General features: G+C 51.3%; 2 protein-coding genes and 1 long non-coding RNA gene across 7 annotated transcripts; 1 reads left to right on the top strand and 2 right to left on the bottom strand.

Moving 5' to 3' along the window:
• Positions 1 to 256: 256 nt before the first annotated feature.
• On the bottom strand, positions 257 to 2110 carry TP53RK (TP53 regulating kinase). The gene is made up of 2 exons (XM_027745950.2): positions 1783 to 2110; positions 257 to 1152 (listed from the first exon to the last, which is right to left on the bottom strand). Exons 1-2 carry the CDS (start codon positions 2108 to 2110, stop codon positions 674 to 676), a joined length of 807 nt encoding a protein of 268 aa, XP_027601751.1. The 3' UTR covers positions 257 to 673.
• Positions 2111 to 3247: 1137 nt separating this feature from the next.
• LOC114001056 lies at positions 3248 to 7251 on the bottom strand. Of its 4 annotated transcripts, none has more exons than XR_005564233.1 (3): positions 7163 to 7251; positions 6929 to 7010; positions 3248 to 5652 (listed from the first exon to the last, which is right to left on the bottom strand). It is a non-coding gene; the product is annotated as an uncharacterized LOC114001056 (long non-coding RNA). The 4 variants fall into 4 exon arrangements; XR_005564230.1 differs by having other exon boundaries at positions 6929 to 7006; XR_005564231.1 differs by having other exon boundaries at positions 3248 to 4863; positions 6929 to 7006.
• Positions 7252 to 7351: 100 nt separating this feature from the next.
• SLC2A10 (solute carrier family 2 member 10) lies at positions 7352 to 13980 on the top strand. 2 transcript variants are annotated; one of them, XM_027745916.2, is made up of 5 exons: positions 7352 to 7404; positions 9643 to 11019; positions 12059 to 12181; positions 12760 to 12895; positions 13555 to 13980. In XM_027745916.2, the coding sequence occupies exons 1-5, from the start codon at positions 7401 to 7403 to the stop codon at positions 13649 to 13651; spliced, it is 1737 nt and encodes a 578-aa protein (XP_027601717.2). In that variant the 5' UTR covers positions 7352 to 7400; the 3' UTR covers positions 13652 to 13980. The 2 variants fall into 2 exon arrangements, with proteins under 2 accessions (XP_027601717.2, XP_039239009.1); XM_039383075.1 differs by lacking the exon at positions 7352 to 7404 and adding an exon at positions 7826 to 8132.
• Positions 13981 to 17251: the final 3271 nt, after the last annotated feature.

Here is a 17251-nt window from a genome sequence, read left to right as displayed (position 1 = left end):
CAGACTTCTTGCTTAAAGTGGAAGTTTCTCAGCAGGAAAATGTTCTTGATTAACAAGTTTTTATTTCCTTAAGGAAGTACTATGGACTGAAAGTAAAAAAAAAAGCCAAAATTACTACCAGAAGAAAATAAACCCGGGTTATGTTTAGTGCTGTGTTTCAGCATTGCCCATGTCCTGGAATTCAGGTCACCAGAAAAATTTCAGGACGTGTAGAGTCATTTATAATGGATTTAAATGCCTTGTTTGTAAAGTCTTCTGAGAAAAATAACACATTTTTTTTATTAAAATAACACATTTCTCTTTCTCAGTTACCTTTTATAGATGCTCAGGTACCCCCAGGTAAGAACATCTCACAAATTCATGGTCTGCAGGCTGAGCAAGATGACTGAATGATTATAACCACATAAGGAACACGAGTGGAATGACACTGCAAACTACTTTGTAGACGAAATATTTAACATTTAGGAAAGAAGTGACCTTTAGTTGTTTCTCTCTTGGCTGTGCTCCCATCTCACAATTACTTTGGTTACTTTAGGACGCTTAAACTCGTTCAGATTTATTTATTTGAAGACACAGTTATCAAAATAGTGATATGTGAAATAAACCCAACTAGAAATATAAATAGCCCTATCTGCAGAAGGTAATATTTCCCCATCCCTAAGCCTGCCCTCTTCTACCCAATCATGGATCTCTTCCTTCCCCTCAGTCGCACCTCATCCAGCTTTTTGATCACAGGACCAGATTTTTTAGATGTGGCAGCATAGCTCTTCAGCAGAGCTTTAAACATCACTTCAGTATCTGGATGAGTGCTAATGAAGGCTTTTTCCAGAACATACAAATCGACCCCTTTATCCTCTGGAAGACCTGAAACAAAACTGAGTCCAAAGTCTATCAACACCAAGTCCAGCTTCTCCACGGGTGGCCGCAGAAGGAGATTGGCAGTTGTGAGATCCCCATGGATAATATCTTCATCGTGCATCCTTGCTAACAGCTCACCCATCTTCTCTGCTAAGTCCTGGAGGCTGCTGGTATCATTTCCACTCCGCTGTACAGAGTAAATATGATCTTGAACTGTAACTGAGTCTACAATATCTTCAAGATATATGGAGTTGGTGACATAATCCACGAAGTAGACAGCTGGAGCTGGAATCCCTATTTAAAAGAGCAAATCAATGCTAACAGTTAATTTACGTGATTCCCAACTTTATTCTAACAACAAAACACAACCGATAAAAGCCTTAAGCAGAAATCCCGGTTGAGATCATCCCCGGCCACTGCCAATCCACATCTTGGAAGGGCCTTGCCAACACTTACTTCCAACCCATCTGCACTGGTAGCCTTTTAACCTGCTGGCAGCTCCAGCTTGATAACAGGATCAGCCCCTCCTGGGGTGAGACTCCCCAGAAAAACACGTTATGGGACACACCGAGGCCAAGCTGTGTTTTAGGGGCCGCTCTGGACGAGCAGAGAGGGTCACCCCGGGATGCGAAGAACCCTCCGCACCCTTCAGGATGGCGCTGGAGGTGCCAAGTGCCTGCGATCTGCTCTGAGCCACGGGCACAGCCGGGGAGCACCGGGGGGGGGGTGTGTCCTGCGGGGGCTGTCCCGCTCACACCGCCCAGGAGTGTCCATCTGTCCTTCCCTGCTCACACCGCCCAGGGGTGTCTGTGTGTCTGTCCTGCCCCGCTCACACCGCCCCGGGGTGTCCGTCCGTCCGTCCGTCCGTCCGTCCGTCCGTTCTGCCGGGGCAGCCCCGCCTCCCCCGCCTCTCCCCGTGCCCACCTGCCCGCCGGCACCGCAGCAGCGACCGCGACTCCTGGGTCGTGCGGCGCCGGCTGAGCCGCTCCTCCAGCGCCGGGTGCCGGTACCGCTTCGGGACGCGGAGCTTCGCCACGGCCTTGCGGCCCAGGAACAGCCCGCGGTACACGTGCGCCTCGGCGCCCTGCTGCACCAGCTGCAGCCCCGGCAGCGGCGGCGGCGACAGCTCCTCTTCCGCGGCCTCGGAGTGGTTCACGGCGGGGCCCGCGGCCCCCACAGCGCCCATCGCGGGACCGGCGGGCCCGGCCGGGACCGAGCGCTCCCCGCCCGCCTCCGCCTGCGCCGCCGCCATCGCCGCGACGCGCCGCCACACCGCGCGTGCGCGGGGCGCCGCTTCGGCAACGCTCGGCTATGTCCGGCGATCTCCGTCAGTGCTCGGCAAATCTCGGCGATCTCCGGCGATCTCCGTCAGTGCTCGGTTCCCCGGGACGGAAACCCAAGCCCCGCGCCCGCCCCGGCTGTGCCGCCCCCGCCGCCCTCGCTGTAACGCGCCCTGCGCCGCTTGGTCCGTGTCGTTCTCGGTGCTGCCTCTTACAAAACCCCTCTGTGCTTGCTACTCGTAAATCCTGCTGCCCGCTGCCCGCCTCGGCCGTGGGGGGGGGAGGGGGGGGGATACTGAGTAGCTGCAGGATGGTGGAACTCGTTCCTGAGCCTTCCCCAGCCAGTGCATTCTGTTTCTGCCAGTGCAACAGCGAGTCCAGCAGCTGCCCCTGGGCTTGTGAGGGAGATGCTGGATGTGCATCTTCCCAAAGTGGCAAGTGGGATCTCGTGGTTCCCCCCGGAGGTGTTCCCAGCACCACCTCAGAGCCCCCTGCCAGAGCATCACCCCTGGGACACCACCCCCGGGACAACAACACCAGGATGCTCCAGCACTGGGGCATCACCATGGCAACTCCACCTCTGGGACATCAGCAGCAGGATGATCCACCACTGGCTCTTGGCCCTTCATGTGCCAAAAGCCTCTGCTGGAGCCTGTGCAGATCCACTGCAGCTGCCCCGTTTGTGGCTGGGGAAGAGAAGGGATTTGCCCGTAGGCTGCAGGGGATTGCCAGCCTGCAGCAGGGCGTGGCGTGACCTCAGGTCCCCACGCTGGGCAGCACCAAAGCCTCTGCTCCAGGTCTGTCACAGGCCACTCATTCAGTGAGTCAGATGACTCCCCTTCCTTGAGCAGCCAAGACCCACATCTCCATCTTAGCAGAAGATGGACAAACCTCAATATATTTGGAGCAGTATTTGGGGTTTTATGGCACCCTGAAAAACCACTGCTCTACCGGCCGATCTGCACACACTGCAATTTATGTTCCTCAGAAGACACAAGAGAATTCAGCCCAGTCCATGTAAATATGTTCTCAATTGTTGCTTTTGGAGGTGCCACAAGTCCATTTTGCCCTTGTTTTCACATCCACAACATTTGTTTCCTTTTCAGAGCATTTATATTTTATTAACACATTCCATACAGCTTACTTGTCATTGCACGGTGGGATCATGCCTGGCAAATATTTGTCTTTCTTCAGTAACAACTTTTAAACAACCTTTCCAAGTTCTCAATGATACAGATAATCCAATCCCTCAAGTCTGGCCACCCGTGGCATCCTCCTTCAGCTGCCCTCGCTGTGCCAGGAGATTGACAGCTTGGCCAGGGAAAGATATGCATTACTGGGCTCTGTGGCTGGAATTTGCAAATGCCACAAACACTCAAATAACAAAAAAGGTTTTTCCCCATGTTGTGGGCAGATTTTATCTAAGCATCCGTGCTCAGATGCCCCCATAGACACACATACACAACCTGTAAGCAAGTGCACAGAGATATCCTCAGTTCATTATTCTGGTAAACATGACAGTCTTCTCTCATGCTGGCCAAAAACATCCTCCAGAGCTTTCAAAATAAGAAAGAAAATATTTTTGCTTTATTTTCCCATTTATTTTATTTATTTAAATTTATCTTCCCCGTGATTTCACTTATTCTTTTCTCTTTGAATGCAAAAAAGCAGTTGACATAGCCCTTGGAAACCATCTAGAGCCATTTACAATATTTATGGTATCACACAGTATTTTTATTGGAATGCTGAATCACCCCAGAGAACTGCACTGAAGCCACAGACTCTGCTAAATAGTTTAATTATGTAACTTTGTTCTCCTGGTGACAAGCGTTTACAAGCTCTCCTTTCGCAAACAATGTAATTAAGTCAAAAATTGCAGCGCAGCAAACCAAGCTAATGGAAACCAAGGCGAGTCCCATGGGCTCCTTCCTCCTGCTGTCCTGTGGAACTCTTGGCCCTACAAGCAGCTCTCCCAGCACCCCCCAGCTAATTTAAGGATGGAGGCTGCCATCCTCAGAGCTCAGATGGGAAAAGGGGAATTTGGGCTAAATCAGGCTCAGGTGGCTCCTCGAGCCCATCTAAGGGTCTTGCTGGCTCTGAGGTTGTGTTCATCAATAACTGAATAGAGCTTGGTCAGTTTGGTGCCCCCAAACCCCTTCCTAAGGGTCAATCATAATCAGAGAAAACGAGCTCAAGTGTGTGATGAGCGTGTCTGATCACCTTGTCTTCCCTTTGCTAGGATGGCTTTCCTTCTCCCCGTTGTATTTGTATTTTAATTTGTGATTTTAAAGCCTCTTCTAGCTGCCCCGGCCCAGAGGTGGAGGGTAACGTTTTCCAGCAGTCACGGCCGGGTTGTGTTACCAAACACAGGCTGCCGTTCCAAACGCCGAGCTCTCTGGGAAGCGCATTCCTGCGGCTCAGCCCTGGGGTTGCGCTGTTTGGCTGCCAGGCAGGAACGCGCCCTCGAGCCCCGCAAGCCCGGCAGCCAAGAGCGAGATAAGGATCAGAGGGGGAAGCGGCACTGCCAAAGCACACGGTCTGGAGGGGAGGAGGAGGAGGAAGGCATCGCAGGAGGGAGCCAGGATAGAAACGTGCCGGCACACATGAAGCGCTGGTGGATCCGCCACTCCAGACCTTCTAATATGTGGATCTTCGGGACAAAGGCACTGACTTCAGCAGGCCCAGAATACCCATTAATCACAAATGTTACGATAAGAAAGGTGTGCTTTAAGAACAACAAAGGAAGATTTTTTTTTTTCCTGCCCAAATTATCCCTGCTGTTTTCATCACAGCAGGTTTTCACCTTTTTTTCCCAGACGACCACAACCCACAGCCACACACAGTGTCGACGTGGCAGCTGCATTTCTGTACATACTGATGTCACCTTTTTGGCCACCTTTTGTAAACACACCATAAAGCTCTGCCTGTGCTTGCTCCCCAGAACCTCACCTCCTTGTTGTCTGTGCTAATAATAATAATTCTTGTGCTGTCAGAGACCAGGAAGCTTCCAGAGAATGGTTGGGTGGCAGATAAATGAAAGCTGAGCGACCATGGAGAAAAGTATAATTTCTTCCTTCTCACGCTGAATTTAATTCAGAAGGAAGGAATTGTTCAGGGAAATTGCAGATCAAGTAGCCAAGGGTGGGTTTGCCCAGTGCCTGATGAGGACTCTGGGTCCCCTCTGGCTCTCTGCATAGTAGGGAACCATGCATGGGTGACATCTCCAATTCACAGCACAGCTCACCCGAAATGTCAGTCTGTATCAGATACAAGGTTTTAGAAAAACTATTTTTACATACTTTATTTGCATTGAAATTAGAGCATATGAATGGGAAGCATTTATTTAATCTGTAAACCAGGTAGATGGTTTGAAACACTTTTCATATATAACTTGGAGAAGAAACAAAGCCAAAACGTTTGATCAGCTGCTGCCCATGTTGCAGCCAGATATCCAACAGACTAAAGTTGAAAGGATACAGATGATCCAACATGGCCCATCTCAAGCATCCCAAAACTATGAGTTGGAACAAAAAAAGAGTTGGTACCACTGGTCTGCAGAGCAGAGACAAGAAATGTATCCCCATAGTTAGAATAATAATAATTATTTAAATATTTCTCTTAAATGGCCTATTAAGTCAAAATGTGGGGTGACTGAAAAGGCTCTTTAAAAAAAAAAAAAGTGTTCTTGTGTTCTTTATTCTTCAGCCAACCTGTTTATTTTTGTCTGTGTCAGAGGGGTGTGCCTGCACCACAGGCACAATGGTCACGGATGCAGACCTGTCCCAATTCAACTTTGTACTGTGATAAAGAGCTTGACCAGCACAGACTCCACAGATTGCTGCTCTGGAGCTTGTGTGGTTATAACATCTTAAATACTAAAATTTAGTATAAATATTAAACAAAATGTCACCAGCAGTCAAGTGCCAGCTCACAATGCAGGTTCATGGTCATGTGCACCTCCCCTTCAGGGGCAGTCCCTGCTGGATGCTGTGACACCACATCTTCCCTCACAGGTCCCCACGTCAGCTGGGTCACAGCAAACTTCTGAACATCTCGTGCACCTCAGCACAGCTCAACCCGCCCAGCAGCTGCTGTTTGCACGAACAGCACCGAGGGAGAATGTTTGCATATTGTGGTAAAGAGTTTTGAAAGCACTTCGAGGTGTATCATGTTTTGTTTAGCAAACTGGACTTTGGGATACATGAAATTAGCCTCAGACTCAGAAAAAAATCTTGCATCCAAGTGCAAGTCCCGGTGTCTTTTATGCAGGACAGCAGGAAGGTTCCTGTTCCACTCAGCAGAAAAAGAATGTTAATTGCAAGGGAAGCTGAATACTGAAATGCTTTGTCTGAGGGAGCACTGTGCAGGGGGAAGGAGATCAGCTCAAGAGATGATCCTTTCTGTCCCAGTGAAAGTTAAGAGTGCAAACTTAATCACAGAATCACAGAATCATAGAATGTGCTGAGTTGGAAGGGACCCATCAGGATCGAGTCCAGCTCCTGGCCCTGCACAGGACACCCCACCAGTCACACCATGTTCCTGAGAGTGTTGTCCAAATGCTTCTTGAACTCTGTCAGGCTTGGTGCTGTGACCACTTCCCTGGGGAGCCTGTTCCAGTGCTCAACCACCCTCTGGGCGAAAAACCTTTTCCTGCCATCTAACCTAAACCTCCCCTGCTGCTCTTTTAGTTTTAGCTTTGAAATGGTCACCTCTTTCCTAGCAGGCTTCTTTGGCTTTCCAGCCGAGCTACCTCAAATCATTAACAAACTGTCAATCTCCTGTGGACTTACCAGAGGCTTTCTCGCCTGGGGTGGGGGGAGAAGCTCTGCACAAGAGCAGGTCAGCAGGCAGCGAGGAGATTCCTGTTCCTGGCTCAAATGAGACAGAATGGGGACAGAGTTGTCATTCCAGCCACGAAAGCCATATCCTCGTTTCCAGAGCGATTAGCCCGTAAAGGCTCCCCGGCCACCCCGCAGCCTCCCGGCGCGCTCACACGCCCAAGCCCCGCTTCCCGGCGGTCTCACCCATCCCGCGGGATCAGGCTCCCGCTCCCCGGCCCTCGCCATCGCTGCCGGGGCGGTTCAGCTCTCCCCGGCCCGGGACCCCCGGGCAGGGCGACTACAAGCCCCAGGCTGCCCGGCCGGGGGCAGGGCGGCAGCGACGTGGCGCGGCCCCGCTCCGGCCGCCGGACCCCGCTCCGCCCCGCTCCGCCCCGCTGCGCTCCCGGGCCGCGGAGCGCGGGGGGCTCAGCCCCGCCGGGCCATGGGTGAGTGCGGCCGGGGCCGGGCGGGGGGCGCGGAGGAGGAGGGGGGGGATCATCAGGTTTTCTCTGCCACAGCCCCTCCGGGGACAGGGCTCTGCGGGGGCTGGGGCGGGCGCGCGCTGCCCCGGGGAAAAAAAGTTCCCTAAAGGAAAAAGAGAAAAGTTTTCAACTTTTCCTAAAGGCTGGAGCTGCATCCCACGCCCTTCCCCCTTTCTTTCTGGTTTGGTTTTGGTTTGGTTTTTTTTTTTTTTAGCGCTCCCAGCAGCACATACAGCGAACGCAAGAGCCAAGGAATTTCCTGCGGCTCGGTCCTGGGGCCATCCCAGGAGCGCTCCGGCGGCTGGGAGAGCGGGGTACAAGGAGTGCGGAGGGACCAGGATTTGCTGTGGAGCGGGATTTGCTGGAGGCAGCGGTCCGGCGCTCCCTGGCCTTGGCGTTGGTGTGAGCAGAGTCCGAAGTCAGCCCCAGCCCCAGTCCCAGCCCGGCGGTCTCTGCCCCGTCCCGGAGCACGACCCGATGACCAGTTTGCCACAGGCAGGGAATCGCCTGCCACAGCTCCTCCCGAGACCCACCAAACTTTCAGTCCTCAAGTGGAGGTCTGAAGAGTCCTCGAATTTCCCAGCTATGTCAGAACAGACTGTATAGAAACTGGATTTCAGTCAAAGTTCATAAACCATGACTGCTCATGAAGTTAACAAGAAATGCAGCAAAACCTGATGAAATCAGCTGTGGTATTTATAGTGGGACTCTCTGTGACTAGTAGAATTTGTGGCTTGGAACTAATGGGATGGGCACTTACGCCTTTTGTTCTCAGCAGATAATTTTCTAATTATCTGCATAATGTGCACAAGGAGTGCTAAAAGCAGTGTGGGTGGTCACACAGAGCATGGTGAGAGGGACTGGGGTAACTGGAATGGCATAAGTAACACAAATGAAACACAGAGGGTTACAGAATAAATACAAATATTTGTATTTATGTACAGCCATCACTGAGAAATCTTTATTGCTAGCTGTAATTAAAGGCCAAGCAGAGACACTTCCTATTAAACACAGCTTGTGAGGGGGAAAAAAGCCCTTAGGCAGGGTGAGAAAAGTTTCCACGGTCTGGTGGTTGTGTCCACATTTTTTCCACATGCAGTCTACAGAAAATGTGAATATTTCTAATTAAACAAAAGAGTACAGATAGAATTACGTGCTGGAAACCAGCACAAACCTCAAAGCTAATGCACTCTACCTGTGCTTCAAAATTGTAACTGGAGGGGAGGTCACTGCCACTGCTGTTCCCAGAGATCCCTACATCATGCTGGCTCTGGCACCAGTGCAATCCCTGCTGCTATAACATGGCTCATGGTTCTCACATTGTCACCCTTTCATCCCTTCCCCATGGTGAGAAGCATGTGCAGGCAGAACCTTGCTTTTGTAGGGTTGTTTAGGCCGGGTTGCTTTGGGTTTGGGTTGCTTTTGCTGCTGGCTTTTGGTTTTTTTATTTATTTTATTTTAGCTAAACTTAACTTGTACGCTCATCCGTATGGGATGGGCAAGGTCAAAAAGTCACTTTTTGTATTTGGGGCTGGCAACAGTGAGGTTTTCAGCTCATGATGAAGCTTGTCCTGTGGTCCTGGACCAGCCTGAGGAGGCTGTGCATGGCTCAGGGATCCTGGGTGCTGTGGGCTGTAGAAGGACAGATGAAGAAATCAGGCCACCCCACAAAGTCATGGCAAGAGTGCAAGATTAAGTGGGAGAAATAAACTTTTTTGAGCAGGGCTTTTAATGCCAAGGTCAGAAGTGAGAATGTAGAGGCTGCAGGCTCAGTGCCACATGCACTGAAACATGAAAATGATAATGCAGAATAACTCACGACCTGAAAGCAGAAGCTGCATTTCCTGCTCAGAACAGGTTTTGTAATTTGAATCCAGGGAGACTACAGAGGATCCCCCTGTACAACTCCAGGCACTACAAATCACTGCCCTCTACTTAAAAACATGTCTTAACTTTGTTAACAAAGTCCTGATTTCACAGTTCTGCACCCCAAATGAGTGCCTCTGCCTGGTGGGTTGTGTGACTGTCTGCAAGTGTCTCTCTACATGTGACCTGGTGACCTATGGGGAAATGCTGCATCGTGGCTTTTGGAAAATGGAAAACTGTGGGTGTCCTGGGAGAGCTTTTTCCAGCCTGTGCATGCTGATAGCTGCCCTGCTAGCGTCAGAAAACTGAACTTGGCATTACTTTCTTGTCTTCCAGGTCGTGCAGTGATGGTCCTGCTCTTGTCCGCAACGGTGTCTCTCCTGGGCGGGCTGATATTTGGGTACGAGCTGGGGATAATCTCTGGTGCACTGCTGCAGTTGCAGGTGGACTTTCACCTCAGCTGCTTCAAGCAAGAAGTTGTCGTGAGCGCCGTCCTCATCGGAGCACTGCTGGCCTCTCTGGCCGGGGGGGTGCTCATCGACCGCCACGGCCGGAGGAGAGCGATCCTGGTCAGCAACGTGGTCCTGTTGGTTGGCAGCCTTATCCTCACGCTGGCCAGGTCATTTATGGTGCTGGTCATTGGGCGCATGACCGTGGGCTTTGCCATCTCTGTCTCATCCATGGCCTGCTGCATCTACGTCTCAGAAATGGTGGCTGCTCACCGGCGAGGGCTGCTGGTGTCTCTCTACGAAGCCGGTATCACCGGGGGCATCCTGCTGTCCTACGCGCTGAATTATGTCTTTGCGGACGTGGAGGAGGGATGGAGGTACATGTTTGGGCTGGCCATTGCCCCGACAGCCATGCAGTTCCTCAGCATCCTCTTTCTCCCAGTGAACCCTGTTAAATTAAGCTCGTGGGACTCAGACTGCCAGAAGGGCCTCATTCCGTTGCAGGACACTGAGGACAGAGCGGCAGCGAAGCGGGAGCCCTGTCAGGGGAAGCATTACTCATTCCTTGACCTTTTCAGGACCAGAGACAACATGAGAAGGCGGACTCTGGTGGGCCTGGGACTGGTGCTCTTCCAGCAGTTCACTGGGCAGCCCAATGTGCTGGGCTATGCCTCCAAAATCTTCCACTCGGTGGGGTTCCAGAGCAACTCCTCGGCAATCCTGGCCTCAGTTGGGCTGGGAGCGATCAAGGTGGTGGCCACGCTGGTCGCAATGGCCTTGGCAGACAAGGCTGGCAGGAGAGTGCTGCTCCTGGCTGGCTGTGTGGTGATGGCCATCTCGGTCACCACCATCGGCCTCACTAGCCGCATGGCCCCGCTGGCCATGGCCAGGGACTGCAAGGCACCCACCGACCCCAACGCGTCCCTCAGCCTCACTGAGCACCCCCTGACATCTGCATTCCCCCAGTCTGCTGCGTCACCCCTCCCACCAGCATCGGGTGCTGTCAAAAGTCAGGCAGCCCCTGGTTTTGCTGCCACAAGGAGCCTTACAAAAGTTTTTGCCAGTACCCAAAGCAAAGAGGTTGTTCCCAGTTCTTCCCTCAGGCAGAAAAGGGGCTTGGTGGGTCAGTCCACAAAAGGGACAGTGGGAAGCACGGGCCCTCCTCTCACTGGTGCTCCCTGGGCACGACATACGGTCTTAAATTGGATTACACTGCTGAGCATGATGGCTTTCGTGAGCGCCTTCTCAATTGGATTTGGGCCAAGTAAGTGTGGTGTTTATATATCTTTGCACTAACCTAGAGAATAAAACTAGGGCTGACCTGCAAGCTGCCTGCTGGAAACATTCCTTATGTGTCTGCTGTACCAAGCAGCTTGGTGTCTGGGAACTGGAAATATGTCCCCATCTGCCCACTGAATCACTTTCTAGCACTGCAGCTCTGCCAGCTACAGGGCTGGTACAGCACTGGAATAACTTCCTCTTCCATGCTGTAACTACCCTTGTAATGGTTTTTTTTTCTGTGAAGCTCATTGCAAAATCAGAGTATCCCACAAGCGCTGCACCCTGGGGAGGAGAAAAAAAGAAGGCTAAGGGCAGAGGGACTGAGGGGCTTCTGCTGTGTGACAGGGAAGTCAGTGCAGAACTGGAAGTGGAACCTCTTTGAAAGTTTCTCAGTATCAGTCTGGTTGTTTTGGTTTGGGTTTTTTTTTCCCGAAATCATTATTTTTCATCAGATGAGATTAAAGATGAGGTCTTGCTTCCATGTGAGCTCTACTATTTTCTGACATTTAAATGCCTTGATGGGAGAAAACATCATCTAACTCAAGAGAAATATATAATTGGGCAAGTCTTCTGGGTTTGACAGTGACCCTGCAAATTATTTTAAGCTAAATAACCCCAGGATAGGAAAGGGTTCTTGAAGGCATATGTTGCTTTAACTCTGATTTTAGCCCAAATGCAATGTTGTTTCCCTAATTCCACCCCTTTCTCATTTTTTTGCAAAGAGCATGTCCTGACAGCAGATCTTTTCCATGTCCCGTGGATGGAATTACAAACTCCTCCACTTTCTTCTTTGCTCCCTGTGCATGTTCATTGCTGTTTCATTCCTCCTGCAGTGCTGAACACGGGAGGTTTGAAGTGTTCTCCTGTGCCCTGTCTCTGAGGTCAATGAATGTTTGACACCACCAGCAGCAGGCGCTGGGTGAAGCCCGAGTTTAAACCCCCTGCTGAAACCTCCCTTGCCCATTTCCCGAACAAATTGCTTAACTCCCACACTGTCTTTCTGATCTCTCTAATCCATGCAGTGACCTGGCTGGTCCTCAGTGAGATTTACCCTGCTGGGATAAGAGGAAGAGCCTTTGCCTTCTGTAACAGCTTTAACTGGGCTGCTAATTTACTGATCAGCCTCTCCTTCCTGGACCTTATTGGTAAGTAGACACTCCCCCTCCCTCCACCTCCCACGGCTGGTTAGGAAAGGATGGCCACCATGAGCCATTTGGAGATGAGGTGGCATTTTGAACCGTGGGGACTTAGGGCTGGAGTAGCTGTGACCCTGCTGCCCCTGAGAGCAGGAAAGCCAGGCACCAACAGCACTGCTCTGAGCCCTCTGTCAGCTGTTTGTAAAAGTCACCCATTGCCCACTGGGCTGCACTAGAGCACCACAGTATCAGCAAACCACGGAGTTTGCAGCTTCTGTGCCGGCAGCTTTACCACATTTCTTTCTAGCAGAGCCCTCACTTGAGGCACTCGGTGGGCACTGCTGGCCCTGGAGCTCGGCTGCCTTCCCTTCCCTCTGGTGCTGGCAAAGCCTGGCATGAAACAGCCTTTTCCTTTGCTGATTCCCAGTCCAGGCCTTGCAGATAAGCAGTTTCCCAGATCTATTGAAGGCTTCACAAAATAAGATGCCCATCAGGCACCAGTGACCACCTCACAGCAAATAAACCAGTTTCCTTTGTATCCCATGATGTGACTGACCTCCTACCTTCATGCACTCGAATCTCTGCAGATGCCATTGGATTCTCTTGGATATTTCTTCTCTATGGACTGATGGGAGTGATGTCTGTTATATTCATTTACCTTTTTGTTCCGGAAACAAAAGGACAGTCCCTAGAGGAGATAGACCAGCAGTTCTCCAGGAAAAGGTGTGTGTGCTGTTGTCCCAGAGTGAGTGCTGGCTTTGGGAGCTTCCCATCATTGGCTCCTGAGGTCTTTGGCACCAGGCAGCTCAAGGCTGTTACAAAGTCTGGTCAGTGCTACTGAGAAAGTAGAAAATCTCAGGTTTGTGGCAGGGTTTTGGGACAAGTTGTGAGAGCTGCAGTGCTGTTCATCAGCAAGTCACTGCCCTGAGCCTTGTGGCTGAGCTGTGGGAGGGCGCTAGTGGCACTTGGGAGGAAATGGGCTAAAAACCAGGGCTCGTGGCTGAGGAGAGGAAAGCAGGACCACAGCATGGGACAGGCAGGTCAGGACTGGGAGGAGACAGGAGGGGATGATAGTCCTCTTGTTTCACCTTAGAATAGTCTTGGACTGATCCTTCTCCTCCGGGGCAGAGACATCTCCTGGTGTAACACAGGCCATGGGCTCTCACCTGGTAGTTTTCAGACAAAGCCTGTAATGGGTTAGGGAAGATCAAAAGGTGCTTGTGCCATCCTGGTTGGGATGGAGGTGGCAGGGCAGGCATTGCTGGAGCAGGGAGAGGCCCAGGGGAGGGAGCACAGCCCCCTGGGGGGGCAGGAGGGGTAACTCCTGTGAGGCCCTGCCTGTCTCTCTGGGCACAGCACTGACCTTCACCATTGCCCTGCAGGGTTTGGGAAGGAAAGGTGTTCAAGCAGAGACGTGGACGAGGAGTGAGCTGCACACACGCACAGTACCAGAGAGTGGAGCACACCAACAGCCCATGAAACCATCAACGTGCCTGCAGCACTGTCTGAGCAGCTTTTCCAGGAGAGGAGCAGGCTGGGCCATCAGGACAATTCTTTTCCACGGCCTTTAACTGGTGACCTCTGCTCACAGACAGTTCTCCCTGCAGTGCCTTAGCTGTGGGGACATGCAGATAGCTGTCCTTTGGATCCTTGGAGGATCGTTGTTCCCCGGCAGGGAGCACATCCTTCCTTTGACGTCTTTAATTCTTCATCATTTTTACCTCTCATCGTTTAAGAGATTAATTTTTTTTGTACGCAGGGATTAAAACACAACTTTTGCCGGCGGTGCTCTCCCATCGGCCAGGTTCGTTTGTGAGCGAGGTGTGTTTTACGTTCCGGTTCTTGGAAAAGAAGCGGCGCTGCACCGCGCCGGACCCGCCGCCAGTGGGTGCCCCGGCACCGCGGCACCGCCCGGACCCCGGGCTGCGGACAGACCCCCCGCCACAGCGCCCAAAATCTGAGCCCACCACACCCCTCGGACCCCCCCGCACCCTTCGGACACACACACACCCCCTCACTGTGCCTCTGGGCCTGATGGAGCCGGAAAAGAAGGATATGGGAATCCACAGTACCCCTGCGGGGCAGGCGGAGGGAGCTGTGCTGGGACAAGGGGAAGGGGAGAGGATGGGGACATTGGGGTTTTGGGAGGGGTGGACGGGGCCCAGGGACTGGCTGCTGGGGCAGTGAGCGGGGCTGGATGTGCTGGGAGGACACACGAGAGCTCTGGGGTCAGCAAACAGCGCTGGTGACAGTGCCAGGTGTTGGGGGTGACAGTACGGGAAGATGAGACACAGCTCCTGGTAAGGGGGGATCAGTAAACCCGAGGTAGAGGACTGTCACCTCCATCACGGCAGAGCTGGGCTGCTGGCACTGAAACGAGGAAAAGCCATAAAGGAGTGTTCAAATGAAAAGCTGAGGAAAATTCAGTGGGTGTTGAAATTCAGGCTTGCACCCCTGTGAGAGGACGTGGCCAGTATTCATGGGGAGAGCAGCAGGGAAACCAAATGATGCAGCTGCAGTAAATCAGGTGAATTTGGCCATGTATGGTACCAGCAGAATCACAGGAACATTATGAAGCAACCAAGCAAGGGCAAAACCTGGTTGTGCTTCTGTGCCTATACCAGAAGCTTGAAAAATAAAATAATGCCAGGCTTTCCAATTGCCCTGAATAACAACCCTAGAACCAGCACAGATTTCCTGAGATGGGAAATCATGCATCCTAATTTAAAAAATTTTGAACCAGGACTGTATAACTGACCCCTGATCAGGATAAATATATAAATATACAAATATAAAATGAGATTAGAGAAGTTAGTCAGCTAAGTGATCCACCAGGAAGGAATAAAAACTGGTTTTGGATACAACAAAGGGTCTCCTGGACTAAGCAGTGCTGGAAGCATGAGAAGGGCTGCTACTCTGGGTTTGGTGGGGAGCAGAGCACAGGACCTGCTTCACAAGGTGTTTGTGGGAGAGCTGTTCTCTGCTGGTGACCACAAAACAACCTTTAATGCTGTAGTGGGAGAGAGCACACCAAATAAATCCAGCCTGGGGCTCTACAGTTTCAAGAAAGGGAACTATGAAAAAATAAGGTGATTAGTCAATAACAACAAACCCAAAAGGAACAGGCAGAAAGCAAGGAGCCTGCAAGCAGTCTGGCAGCGATTAAAAAATGCTCCATTAAAGCCCAAGGAAAACATGTGCCACAACTCAAAAAGAGCTAAGAGGTCCTAAAAAACACCCTGCCTGACTTGCTGCTAAGGTTAAGGAGGTATCACAGGGAGAAGGTCAGTGTTTGAAAACTGAAAAGGTTTCCCACATGAGGAGAAAAGGAAAACCCCATAAAACATAGCAAGTAAAGTGCAGACAGAAAAGAGAGCTAAAAAAGAGCATGAAGATATTGCAAATATCTTACAAATACCTTTTAAAAATGTTTCCTTAAATATGTCAGAAGAAAGAAGCTGGCTAGGGAGCCATTGCTCAATGCAAAGCTGCAACAGGGTGCCAGGAAGGATAAGGCATGATGAGGCAGCTTGGGCAGGACTGTGTTGGTCTTCACTGCTGCAGGTATTTGGAAGAACCTCACACCCAGCAAGTGAGAGGAACTGGATCAATGTGACTTTACAAGTGGCTACTGTACCAGAGGGCTGGCAGGTTGTTATTGTAGTTCCCACATAAAAGCCAAGCTCTGGAAGGGGACCCTGGGAGCTGCAGGGGTGAGTGTCACCTCTGTCCCTGCTGGGCTGATGGGGTCTGCAGCCAGACAGGCAGCTGGGAAGGAGCCAGCAGGCAAGGATGCTGAAAAGGGAAAGCTTGCCTTGCCAGCATGCTGGGACTCTAGGAATGTATCAAGTGTTCACACAGATAGGAAGAACCCAACAGACAGAACAGATGGATATTTTCAAAAAGATTTTGGCAAAATTAGTTTAAAACCATTTACATTGCCATGGGATTGGAGCAATGGTTCTTTTATGGATTGGAATCTCTTTAGAGATATTCCTGTCTTACAGGTAGCAGAGTGCAGGGTTTAACAGATAGCTTTTGAGAATGAATGAGATTCAGCAACTGGGTTGCCCCAGATTCTCTGCTGGGTCTGGTTTTATTCGGCACCTTCAGCTGTTGTGTTGGCAAGGAACAGACAGCAAAATCTCCAGGTTTGTGGATGACACTGAGCTCTTTTAGGAACTAGAACATTTTGCTGCTGACAAAGGGCTCCATAAAACCCTGGCAAAAGGAAAGGTGTGAGCAAGAAGGGCAGCAGGGAAGGATGTGATAGGGAGCACTGCAGGCTGGTGCCAGAGGCCCCTGAGGGCTGGCTGGGGACAGCATGGATGGGAGGAGTGCTCGGCTGGGTGAGCTGGCTCCCTCCATCATCATCATCTAACTGGACAAATGTGTCCCTACTCCAAATTTGGGACCCATTAACATAACAACAGGCTGTTTCTCTTTTGCTTTCCCCCGAGGCTGAGACCTCATAAGAGGATACAGAAATGCTTGAGGCAGTGATAAATCTTCTTTAGTGGGCCTTTATTTCCTTTTCTTTCACAATATTTTCTTTAGTTTCCCGGCCAAATTTTTTCTAAGGAAAGATTTCTGACTTCCTTTGAGCCACAGCTCAACATCTGTCCACATTGGGGGCTGAAGTAATACACTGTTAAGGGGTTTTGATGTCAAGCCCAAAACCCCACCAGGGATTTATGCGGCTCTCCCCTTTCCTCCCTCCTCCCCTTCAAACAGCCTTTCATTTGCTCTCACTAATTGTGCTGTCATGCCTTTCTTTTTGCCCCAGTTGTGCAGACAGCCTTTCATGCAGACAGGTTTGGGTGACAGATGCCTGTGCCATGAGCTTCCCGAGCAGGCGGGTTGTGCTCCGAGCGTGCGCATCGTCCGGGCCCCGCTGAAATGATCCAGGCACACATCCAGCCCAGGGAAGGATTAGGCAGTGGCTGCCCTGCCTCCCCCCCGAGTTGCTGCTGGATAATCACTGCTGCTCGGGGGGGAAGCCCCACCGGGCCCAGCCCACCCACAGACACCGCTTGCTCCTCGGAGTGGGCAGGAAAAAATTAGCGGAGCATCTCTTGG

The sequence above is a fragment of the Pipra filicauda genome, unplaced genomic scaffold, assembly GCF_003945595.2.
Source record: "Pipra filicauda isolate LSUMZ 115617 unplaced genomic scaffold, ASM394559v2 scaffold299_size895176_pilon, whole genome shotgun sequence".
Lineage (NCBI taxonomy): Eukaryota > Metazoa > Chordata > Aves > Passeriformes > Pipridae > Pipra > Pipra filicauda.
This window is presented reverse-complemented; position numbering and strand designations above follow the sequence as displayed.

Bases quoted from the DNA above. Each gene is read 5' to 3' on its own strand.
- TP53RK (XM_027745950.2), bottom strand. From the start codon at position 2,110: ATGGCGGCGGCGCAGGCGGAGGCGGGCGGGGAGCGCTCGGTCCCGGCC. The intron at 1,153-1,782 runs GTGGGCACGGGG...TCTTTTAAATAG, and splicing joins GCTGCGGTGCCGGCGGGCAG to GGATTCCAGCTCCAGCTGTC.
- SLC2A10 (XM_039383075.1), top strand. From the start codon at position 8,087: ATGAAGTTAACAAGAAATGCAGCAAAACCTGATGAAATCAGCTGTG. The intron at 12,182-12,759 runs GTAAGTAGACAC...GAATCTCTGCAG, and splicing joins CTCCTTCCTGGACCTTATTG to ATGCCATTGGATTCTCTTGG. The intron at 12,896-13,554 runs GTGTGTGTGCTG...ATTGCCCTGCAG, and splicing joins CAGCAGTTCTCCAGGAAAAG to GGTTTGGGAAGGAAAGGTGT.